Consider the following 12300-nt stretch of genomic DNA (forward strand, 5'->3'; position numbering starts at 1 on the left):
GCCTAGCCGCAGGAGTTGTGAATTCAATGCTGCCTGCAAAGCTCGCTTAAGAAGCCAGGTGAACACTTAGACAGTTAGTGTAAAGCTAGATCAGGTATGTCTGGACAACAACGAAACACAGAAACAGCTAGAATAATGCCCTGATCACAAATACCCATGCAGGCCGACCATAGGATTTGTGTAGTCCTGCTTAAATAGATTTAAACTGGTGAAATAAACAGTACCTGAGCTTGAATCCCATTAAAATCCATGAATTCTTTACTCTTGGACATATGCAAGCTGATCGTGTATGTAAAAAACTTGACAGATAAATCAGGAGAATTTTAAAAGGCTTTTGAGGAAATGAACAAAGGGATTGTTATACAATTTCACAAGTCATGTAGGGAAAAAATCTGCATTAAGTTCCTGACATTTTATTACTTTTATTTAGTACTTTAAATTAACTCGTCCTTTTAAAATATCTCTTAATTTTTGATAGATCTCTGCTATTCAGAATTGATGCTTATTTCATGAATGAAACCACTTTGTTTGCTTCCTACAGAAAGCTTCCTCCACATAGCTTCCTCCACATTTGAAGTGTGTCCAAACAGCATTTATGTTCCTGCACAAATCATAAATATTTAGATTTTTTTTTTAAAGTTTAATGTTTAGAAAGATATTTAGTGGAAGCTCATTTAAACATGAGTAGAACTAGCTGAGCTCTCATAAATTTTAAAATAAAATTAAAATTCATTTTTGTTGAGAGTTAACCTTTCTTACATTGTTCAAGCAACTCCCAGGTCTAAATTACTCTGGTTTTACCCAAAACAGTGGTGGTAAAAATGTTATGGATCAATATACACATATTTATAGAAGCAAAGCAATTAGCACTAGATTTTTAGAAGGCACGCAACCACATAACAAACACAATATGAGCTCTGTTCCAGAAATACACAGCCACTTAAACTCTGCCTAAGTTCCACAAGACTTCTGAACGCAAAAGACTAACAAGATTGGCTCTACGGTAATGAGAAATTTTTTGAAATTACTCTATAATGATATTTTACATTTTCTCATTAGCACATAAATTGCTATTTTTAAATTGGAATAAAGCTGTAATAAATCATTACACAGTTGTCGGTAACCATAGTAGTAGTGATTATAGTGTTAATGTTTACTTTGCCTTAGTGATGATGACTATTAATATTTTCCTACATGACCTTATAGGCGACACCTAATTACCTGTTTGTTCCTGTAAAACCAACTGCTATGCTAACAAGTCACTTCTCAGGGATAACTGTGGTCAGCTAAAACTTCTATATTTTAGGATGAATTACCACATTTCAAGAAAGACGTAGTAACAGAAAGTGTTGAGTCACTATCCCTGGAGGTATTTAAAAGACGTGTAGACATGGCACTTAGGGACATGGTTTAGTGGTGGACTTGGCAGTGTTAGGTTAATGGTTGGGCTCGATGATCTTAAGGGTCTTTTCCAACATAAATGATTCTATGATTCTCTTCTATCATTCTCCAAAGGTATTGGTGAGGAAAATAAAAAAGACTCATTCTTCCTGCATAGAAGAGAACGGGCTTGAACAGATAGAGGTCAAAGCGCTCCACTTGCTACAGCCAGAGAAACTCTGACAGAACTGTCACCCCGATGTTTTAGGATCAAACTACCAAAATGGGACTGTAAATGAAAATCAAAAGGATAATCAAAAATTGGGTGCAGACTTGAAAGAACGTTTGGATGACAGCAATACCAGGATGAGAACACAGTCTTCTGAACAGGGTATTTTATTCACATGCTAGGTTTTGTTGCCATTCTGTCCAGGAGTGTGAATGACAGCATGCACATAAACGGACTCCCTCAATTAACTACAAATCACTTTTATTCTTCACATCCCACCATCACCATCAATCAACCTTCAGCACTTTTACCTTTCATTTACCTTTCCCTAATGCACAAGCTGTAATTTTTCCAGTATTACGTTGTTTGGGAATGAAAACTGTAGATCTTAATGGTTAGGCTGGTTTTACAATCAATCCCTAAAGTTTTCCATTTTTGTTTTACTTATATTCATAGGAGAGGTGAGTTCCTATGTGATATCGTAAGACTGAACAACAATAGAATTTGTTCCTGCAAAGTCTAGCAAGCTAGCAACCAAGGTCTGGATGAACAATAGCAGTCATAAGAAAACCATACAACTGCTGAAAAGAGCAACAGTATTTTAAAATAGTATGTGCAGAAAGTTTTCCTTGTTTAAAGATGACAGAATAATTTATTAGTTTGTGCCACAACCTCAAAATGGCAACTGTAGCACCGTACATCTGCCCAATTTACAAATACTTGCTCAGAACCCTCTTTAATAAAATAAAAAAAACTTCTAAATACACTTCTACACTTGGAAGAGCCAGCATAGTCTAGGTAATCGCAGAAGGAAGGAGAGAGAAGAAAGGGATTTTCTTATGTAATTAATGTCTCAGACTTTTCCTGACTCTAACCTAACTTTCAATCCGTGGTGTCCCAAAAGTCTGTATGCTATACTCCTAACCTCCTCTCAGGTTTCTTAGGTGAAGTTACGGAAAAGAATTGAAAATAAGAACTAGCAGCTGCTACATACAGTTTTGAGTCTGACAGTTTAGATGAAGAGTTTGGCAAACATTAACTGTCAACCAAACATTCCTACCTACAATGCCACTCAAGAAAAATGGCTTGTGTCAAGTCATTTCAGAAATCAATCACTGTCAGGAAATAAAACTCTAAATAAAAGTTACCTGTGTAAATGAATTATTTACATTCACAAAGAGAAGGTCGTATTATAAGGGACCTTGCTGTTAAGTACTTGGGTAAAAGGCCTTCTCTCTCCAGCACAAAACCAGTACACCTTTGTCAACCCAACAGACCACACGCAAGACATACATAAGTATTGAAAAGATACAAGTGGCTCATTAGAAATGAGACAAAAGAGCAGTTTTATCTGCAAAGAACTGTATTACTTGGGTTAAATTATGAGATTAGTTTTGGAAAAACAGAGTGTTTGAATACTGAAATATTTCTATATACTGAAGTACTGTAAGCTTCAAATTAAAGTGTTGCTTTCCAGCATTCAATTTAAATTAGGTGTTCTAAAAAAAAATCAAAAAAAAGAAAAAATCAAACTTGTTAAATAATCAAAAAAATAAAACCACTTTTTATTTTTAAGCAGAAACATTAAATTGGAGGTCTTCAGGGTCACTGCATTGGAATAAAACTTCTCTACATATTCTCATATTCTTTTAGCATGGCTCATTAAGAGTTTTACCTGAGAGAAGGATGAGTAAAAAGTAGGGTGTTTCCCCTGACAGCTAAGAAGCTGTGAATGAAACCAGGTCAGCAACCAAACTCAGAAATTCCCCTTTACTCAGCTCCATGGTTAAGTGATTAGAAAAGCAGAATGTAGGCATGAAAAAACTCACTGTCAACACCCTTTCCTAATCAAAAATGTTCCCATGCTGGATTTTGAAAGAGCCTATGTCTGATGCACTATACTGGCACCAGACCAGGATTAGGTGCTCAGATGCAACCAACCTATTTATTTATGTCATGTTTTAAAACTCAGACATGGACTACAGTTTTCAAAATCTAAAACTGGGACTTTGGAGTAGCCATAGAGCAGTTTGCCCTTCATTTATTACCCTTGCTATTAATATTCTAGAAATGTTCATGGCAAAGTTTGCAGAAGGAAGTATCAATTACTGAAGATGCTGGACAATCAGAACTCCTGCAGACAATCGAGAAATCCCTTCTATCCTCCCACCTAGAACAGAGATTGTTCTTGTTTGCATTGAATAGCAATCCTTTCCTCAGCAATATTCCTCTCCTCGCATAGGTGTGCTTATACATAATGCATAGGAGATGACTGGCACTAAAACAGTCTTCATATTTACTGTCTTACTCATGGAAATGGACAGTTAATGGATTTCCAGTTTGGTGGCTGAATCAGAACAAAAGTTTCCTGAAATAAAGACAAAATCCACTTTCCTCTCCCAAAAGAAGAGAAAGGGAAGTATCAATAAGAACAATTAAAACATTTCTGATTTTTTCATTATGATCTTTTTCAACTCCTGAGCTCTCACTATATGCGGCCCTGTTTCCTATGCAGCTGACTCTTAGCCACAGCACTCCGCATCCTCACCGATGGGTTATTCAAGTTTCTTCTTCCATATAAACCTAAATTAGACTAATCTCCACAATCTTCTGCAGTGCCCAATACTACAGAAGTTGGATCCGGGACTATGGCTTTCCCCTCCTGAATGCTGCCATAATACAAACAGAAGTTACTCCCTCTCTCCTTCCCGTTGTGTACTACCTTTACACATTGGTTAGCTCTCCAGGTACAACTGTCTATAATCAATCTCTAAGTGACAACTCTCTCTCTCACTGCTTCCTGTTATAAGATGTCTGATACTGTCTCTCATAGGCTAGCACAAAAAAAGACTTACAGCAGAAAGTAGTAATTTGACCTTGCATGACAGTTTACAGCTTTCTCTGCACTATGATCTGGGAAATATTTTGATCTGTGAGGCAATAAGCAACCCTCTGTCACCGCATATGGGGAAACCTTGCTGGAGCCAATTTAAAGAGTATCAGGTGCGGCAATCAGCAGCTAGCAAAAATAACTTGACAGCCACGGTTGGTAATAGCCTGTGGTGCACTTCAGGGTTCATTTCTGTGTGGCCTGCTAGGAAGGCAGGTCAGACAGAAGAAAGGTTGTCACACTGCTTCAGAACTCAACGTTTTCATTCAGATTGTGCTTGAAAACGCACATCTTTAAAAAGCAACAGAATAAAAGTTGTGCCCACTCACCCAACAGGTCTGCTCCTTCCATGCACCGAGAAACTGCTTAAATTAGTTACAGAGAGAACTTTTAACTGCTTAAAAAGAGAACTGCTCTTAAACGCTACCAAGCCAGCACAGTAAAGCATGTCAGACAGAACTTAGTCTTCTGTGTTTGCCGAGACAAATGAGCCCACCTATTTCTACCAGCTACACTTGTACAAACCTACTCAAGGTACTGAGAGCTGCACAGCTGTTTGTGAGACTGCTCTGGTCTTGAGAAATTCGGCTAATGGTTATAAAGATACTTGGGGAGCAAAGAAAACCAGCTTGACTCTCAAGACAGCTAGAACTGGTGGAGTCAGAAGATATATAGGCATTAAATTAGGGGGTGTATGTATGTGTGTATATACATATATACACATATATACATATATACACATATATACATGTATGCATATACACTTACATACTTCAAAGTGACTTTATTTGGGCTTATAAATACACAGTAAATACAGGGGACCACTAGAGGCTGTAAGGATCAAATAAGTCTAAAGGATCCAAGAAGAATCCAAGACTTACTGCAGGATAATCAAAAAAAGGAGGGAAAAGAAGTCATTTTTGGTGAAAGCAACTCAGAACACAAGCTGATGAAGCTTTCTTCAACATGTGCAATTCACAGCCTTCCCTAATATAATGATACATTTGAGAAACAGAAGATGCAAACATGCAATACAAACTTTCTTCCTACTCTTTTCTACCCTTTCAGTGAATAATATCAGTAAAATCAGTATTACTCATGCTTGTTCTGTCTCTCCCATAATGCTCTTGCCTCAAGTCTGATTTGATGTCAGCTTGACTTCTTTTTTTAAAGTAAGAAGGCAGGCAGCTTAGAAACCAGGTGCTAGAAAGTATAGGAGAAATAAATTAATACAATAAACTACCACATTTATACAAGACTTCTATTGCATTAAATACAGAATTCGGCCTTTTCAGTTCTGGCTGACCATTACAAGAAGTATCAGTCGAAAAACTTGCTGTCAGCTAAGTAACTCTGAGGCACAGGAAGTTCTGTCTTGTAACTTTCTATTCCTTGATCTGGGTTTTTATCTTACTTTAGCTTTATTTGTAATGTTTATGATCACACTCTACTTTCAATTTCCCTGGGTAGTTTGAGTACACTAGAGTGTAGTCCCTTCTAGTTGGCTTTTCTCTTAACAGCATTATTTTGCTCCAGCCTCCGAAATAGAAATTAACTGAAAGAATTAAACTTTCCCTGGCAGAGTATAAATAACTGCGAAGACCATTGGTACAGCCTGAAATGCAGGGGAAATAACCTCTATGGGTTTTTTCTATGATTTTTTAGGCATTTTTAAAAAATGCTAAACCAGAAATTTATCACTTTCCTAACACCACTTTCTCCCATTAGGAGAAATGGGAGACGTAATGGACAGCAGTTCTGTCTGTTTGTACCTAACAAGTCTGTGTAACTCCTTATTCTAGTCCTGTTGTGTTCCGGGGAAGGTATTTCAAGAGCTGGGGAAAAGGGTAGGTAATCACAGGAAGGCTGGAGAGCAGCTGGTCAGACTGCAGGATGTGTGTTTTAGAATATCCTTTGCACTCAAATTAGAGTGCTGAGGTAACTGACTGCTTGTTAGAGATGCTCAGGGAACGGTTTTGTTCTCTAAAAATTACTGGTGAAATAAAATGTTTTCTTTCACATTAGCAGGTTGAGATAAAGAGGGAAGCTTGGAATTTAGCTCAGCTTATGGACTAATCTTAACATTACTATTGTCTTGTCGTCACTGAAATTTTGGCCCACGTTAGTTATTGCTCCTTAATGAACAAGAGGCAAAAAGATCTTTTCTCTGAGGTAAGCAACCCAGCTACCAAAAGGCAACTCTTAAGACTTAACGCTCTTCATGCTCCAAATGAGTACTGCAGCTCTGAGCCTGGTCTAGGGTGAGATTCTTTTCCTCCCACTACTAAGGTCACATTTCAGAAACCTCTCACATACTTACTTTTTTGATGGGTAAGGTGACTTTCACAATGAAAGAAGAAGATAGCATATTATCTTCCACATGTAAAGCTCACTCAGGGAATGCGATTGGCAAAACTTTCACTTTGGAAGAATACACTGTGACAAACTTTCTGTCTGTTTAAGGCAACCTACATTCCATATGAAGATAAGCACAAAACAATGTAGGGTAATAAAAATAGCTTTTATTTTCCAGGACTCCATTGTGGACTAAGCTGTCCATTAAGGAAGGTGAGAGGTAAGGTTTCATTAAAGTAAACTGACTTTGAAGGAAATATGTTTCGTCATGTGCTATTTAATTAACCTGTGGTTTGCTTCAGTGTTGTTTTCTTTAAAGGTAACTTAAATTTAAATCAGTTAATCAAAAATAATCAAAAATGGCAAAAACCTGGTTTATTAATAGAACCTAAGACTGAGATTTTTCTAGCTGTAATTATCATCATTCTACTCTGTGGCCTGTTGGCTCGCCTGTTATTTCTGTTCTCATTTTATTAATAAAGAGGAAGTAAAATTTCAGGGCCAGAACTTAGTCCTACTAAATGTCAGGACTTAAGCCAGTGTGACATAGTGGGAAAAAAATCACTCCTGCAGGGCAGTAAGCCATACTGCACTTAGAAAATGTTACATATTCATTGAACGGGTCTTCACTTCAAAGGACTTTGAAACAAACTTGAGTACCTGCCCACGGAAGAGATTTTAAGACCTTCATAGTTCAGAATGGGTTTACTTGTTATCTGGGACTGGTGCCTTTTATACCACGCAGCAGATCCATGATTCTCAGCCCTATAACTGTAGCTGGTAAAAAGGGGGTGGAAAAGATGCTTTGTCTCCGTAAAACACTTTTCTTTTTGATCTAATCAGTACACCGGTATAAGCTGTTCAGTGTAAGGTGCTTTCTTGTCTTTTTTTTTTTCAATTCCAAAAGGCATGTATGTTCTGTGGTATAATGGAAAACTGCCAGATGCCACCATTAAAATGAAAACCCACACAAGCTGTGGTATTCATGGAGACAAGAACTCTGCCAAGTGTGTGGCCACGAGGGATGCAGTCAGACATTCCCCTGCCGGTAGAACACTGCTTTGTTTCCAAAGACCAAAGGCCCCTTTTAGCTAGACGGGTCCTGTTAAGGTGTCAGGTTGCTGATAGCCTTCACAGGGTAACTATTTTGCCTAATATTTAGGTTGTTCAAACCACTCTTTCAAAATCCTGGCTTGGAACCTTGCAGGTGATGCCTGTACTGCTGAGTGTAGATTGAGCATGTGATCTGACTGACAGTCATTTACATGAAAGCCTAGGCCAAGTATAGGCCAGCAGGAGAAAAAAAGAAAGGAAAGAGCAAGTCCTGGCTTCGCGTCTTAGCATTGACCTACATGCTCTTTACAGTGGTTTAGATGGGCTGGGCAGGGGAGGAGGACGGAGGGTGGCTGAGTGTCTGTACACGGGAGTTTATTCACTGATGGATATATTCCTGACCTGGAGGTGACGTGATTACTGAAGTACTCAGTACCCATAGTATGGCAAGTGGGCACTCAGAATATGCCTGTACAGTGTCAGGAAGTACCTGGACATACCTGAGCTAGCCAAAACATCAGCTGCCCTGGGAAGGATGAAAGACCACAGAAAAGTCACTGCCTGGGCCAGCATGCACTTCAATACCTTCTATTTGCCACAGCCTTCTCCTTCTCCCCCTGGGCTTTGGTTTGCAAAAGTGTGTTCCCAAGTGATCTAAAGATTGCTATCCTAACCTTTGAAAGTGCAAAGAATTCACTATTTTCCTAGGCTTTTCTGATTGCATTCAGAGAGAAGATAATTTCTTCAGGAGAATTGCTAGTTACCCGCTGTTAGAAATAGTGGCTTTGCAATAAAGGATTGGAAAACCGAGCGAAGAGAGATGTGGCATGAAATGGTGAGTGTCCTTTGTCCTGTGGGGCAGCCGATTTGCTTACAGGCAGCACTGCACAAATGTAAAGGCCCTAATGAGCAGCTGACTGCATGTTAGTCCTGGATTTAACCCTCAGCGTCTTTTATTGGCTGCACTTCTGCTTGATTCTGAGTTACTTCTCTCTTCCTCCACTGGTTCATTCCATGCTTTCTACAAATTCTAAAACATATTATTGTATGCTCTATGTTACCTGGTCCCCTACTTATTTTCCTAGTGTTTTAACTGATATGTATTATGCTTTAACTGATTTGTATTAATACTGGGACCTTCAGGGCAGGAACGCAGTTCAGTTGCCAGGACAAGTCAACCATCTAGTCTGGAGGACAACCTTCTCCTAGATGGAAAGGAAGAAGTGCTTGTGTGTGAGGCACCAGCCAGCAGTTCAGGGAAGTTAGATATAATGCCTGATTCTCTAACATTCCCCTCATGTTCTCCTCGACAAATGCAGCAGCTCCTCAGCTTCAAAAGGGCAATGTTATTTATCTGCATCAAAGGTAGGAAAGGAGGGAAGAGAGACCAGTGAAGGAAGCAGGGATGAATTAACTTCTCTAGCGTCTGAACAACACTCAGCTCAAGTCCTGAAATAGCCAGATTCCTATCAAAGAGAAAAATGGCCTAGGACTGAGATGGTTGATAGAAATAGATAGATGTAGTTGAGAACTGTAAAATCTCTGTTTGGTACGATATATGAGGAGCTGTGTAATTTAGCTCCCTTCTCTAAAACAGGATTTATGCGAGTTTTTGGAGAGACAAAAGGAATTATTTTGGCAACAATGATTTTCCAGTGCTGTAGGATATGTCTGACCTCTACTGATTTTATGGCAACTGACATGGGGACTTTGAATGACTACTTTGCCCCATATAGGCATAACATAATTTAGTCTGTCTGAGGTCAGTGATCTGAGGACACGGTGTACAAAGTAAAATAAAAAAAATTGCCTGACACTTCCTTCCAGATGTTGATATGGGTGGGGAACTGCATTAAAGCACTTCTCCATCAGATATTAAAGATCAGCTAAATCCAGTATGACAAAGTAAGTAGAGAGACAGAGATAAATGTCACTCGGTGTTAAAAACAGACACATCTATCAAATATGATCTTTGCAAATACTATGGAAAAGTAATAGCTATGAAAAAAAAAACCCACAAAAACTTTCTTTCATACCACAGCATAGGTTTTTTCCTGGAACTGTTGTATTAATGTGTAGCTACAAGACACTAATAATTGTAATGGCGAATACATACAGATGGCTCTCGCTTCCCTCTAAACTCACCCAAAGGGATCACCTAGTAAGTATATCAATACATGTGCCATCAGCAAACAGTAGTTTCACTTATAATCAATGGTAGGAATTCTCCCTCCAATCTCTGCAAAAATTTAGGAAAAGCAAATTGTATTAGGTGGTTGTTTTGAGCTTTCCGCATTCCCAGTTCATTCTGAAGTATATGCAAGGTGCAGTAAATGTAAATGACAAATTGCCTCTGATTTCTGTCATACAAACTTACTGTGAAAAAACTGAACAGCAGTCGTGCTATAGCCATTCTGATCTAAGGATGCAAACAAGTCAAACAGGGCACAACCACAAAAGGTAAAAAAAATACTGGTTTGAAACACAAAACCTCATTATACAAATTAAAAAAAAAAAGGAAAAGAAAATGGTTATATGCAGGTATTTACTGGCCCTTATCTAAATTTTATACCTACATGTAGTAGTACTGCCCACAAGACACTTCCATTCTATCAGATTTCTTTTGGAGACGTCTGCTGGTTTGGGAGAAAATCTCCAGAGTTGCCCTACACACAGGCAAATACTAGTGCCTTCTCAGCATTAAGGAACATAATTTCCGTGATCACATTTTGAAGGGAGTAGATGCACATTCTTCTCTTGCTGTGCCCTACTTCTTGTTTTTAATATGCTGGGGTTTTGATCGCTCCTCAGAGAGTGAGTTTTTCATATGCATGGATCGGATGACAAAAGAGATAAGTATGTTCCTAACTCTGCCAAAGACCTGCTGAATCCTTTAGAGCTAGTCCTTCCATATCTCTACACAAGCTCTGTAAGAGGAAACCAGAGTTTAGCACCACCACGTCTTCCCGTGAGAATTAGCATTTTTTAAATATTGACTTGGAAATGAACCTCAGCCAAAAAAACTTAATCTCCACTTCCCAGCCATTTGTGCACACTAACCAAAATATAACATCGTGTCTTTTCTGCACCCATAGATGCTTTTCCTCACTTGTGCAGAAAGGAGTACTTACTTCCAATATCTGGCCGTAGCTTTTTGTCATACTCTCTCAACAGCTTGTTTAGTATGAGAGTCACATCTGTGTCTTGTGTTTTTGGAGCTAAAACCCATTTTTGGTTAGTTGTTCCATCTTCATATTCATCCTCTTCAACCTTTCTAGAACTGCAATAACAAATCAAACAAATAGATGTTATTTTACATAACTAAAATCTGCATTTACGTTCTGGGTAAATCTCCACACTCAGCTGAAGAAGTTTTAGGTATCTCCCTTGGCTTTGCATCTACCCAGCCTTAGGCTGTTTTTGCAACAGGATGTTCCCATTAACAGTTGTTGAGTATCTGTGGATGGGTCGTCACTGAGAATTGTTTAGAAATTGTCTTCTGCCAGTCTCTTAAAAAATTATACTCTGGGAGTTAATACAGCTATCAGAGTAGTATTTTATATCCTGTATTTTAACCAACCTATCCTGACTAGTTAGTTTACAATATACTCTTACGAAGAGCGAGGGTCTGCAGTATTATTTTATTAATACGTCAAGACAACTATTCATCTCTTGCACAAAGGCTAATAAGAGTATTAAAAATTCAGATCTTTTAATACTTCCTGATCATTTTATCCTATTAATAAATTATTATATTCTCTGAATTTCAGAGTTTAATGTATTACAAGGCTTAGAATTAAGAGCTTGCTCCTTGAATTTAAGATGGATTATCACAAGCACACAAATACGTTGCATAAATTAATCTGATTTTCCCTGCAGTTTTAATGACATTTTTTAAAAAACAGTACTACACCAAGAGTTGCGACTGCTTTCCTTCATAGCTGGATTATTTTTATTTTAAGAGTACGCTAATACAAATGTGGTGAAACTACAGTTTGCCCAGAAATCACAGCTAGAGCTATTTTCACACAAGACTAATTTCATTTGTGCGGCTTTTTGTGCACGAGCAGTAAAATGTTGATTTGAAGATGTATCTTTTGGTATCTTAGAAACCAAATCTGTTTGATGTCTTTCGCTGGAGAAAATCTATGACAGTTAAACTGAGATGAAGTTAGCAGGAGAAAAGATAACCTCAGTGGTGGGACCTATGGTAGTAATCATGTATTCCTTTGACCTGCAATTGCCCTGGTGATAACGATACCATTTTGCAACTTTTTTACACAAATGTCAATAATTATGCAAGGTGCAAAGCAATGGAGAATCAGAGGCACCAGCCTTGCTTATTCATGGGATGTGCTACACGCATCAGAGCAACCTCCTTTCTCTCTCTCCC

General features: G+C 38.3%; 1 protein-coding gene across 3 annotated transcripts in view; it reads right to left on the minus strand.

Annotated features, from left to right (window-relative positions):
* Positions 1–12300, minus strand: part of GABRG3 (gamma-aminobutyric acid type A receptor subunit gamma3) — a 331782-nt gene that overhangs the window by 315999 nt on the left and 3483 nt on the right. For 2 of the 3 annotated variants that reach the window (XM_076358900.1, XM_076358894.1), the window contains one exon: positions 11039–11187. The exons of the other annotated variant lie outside the window; for it this stretch is intronic. In XM_076358900.1, the coding sequence (XP_076215015.1) occupies positions 11039–11187 (149 nt within the window). The remainder of the gene's footprint in view (positions 1–11038; positions 11188–12300) is intronic. 3 annotated transcript variants of the gene reach the window in all.

The sequence above is a fragment of the Aptenodytes patagonicus genome, chromosome 1, assembly GCF_965638725.1.
Source record: "Aptenodytes patagonicus chromosome 1, bAptPat1.pri.cur, whole genome shotgun sequence".
In the NCBI taxonomy this organism is placed as follows: Eukaryota; Metazoa; Chordata; class Aves; order Sphenisciformes; family Spheniscidae; genus Aptenodytes; species Aptenodytes patagonicus.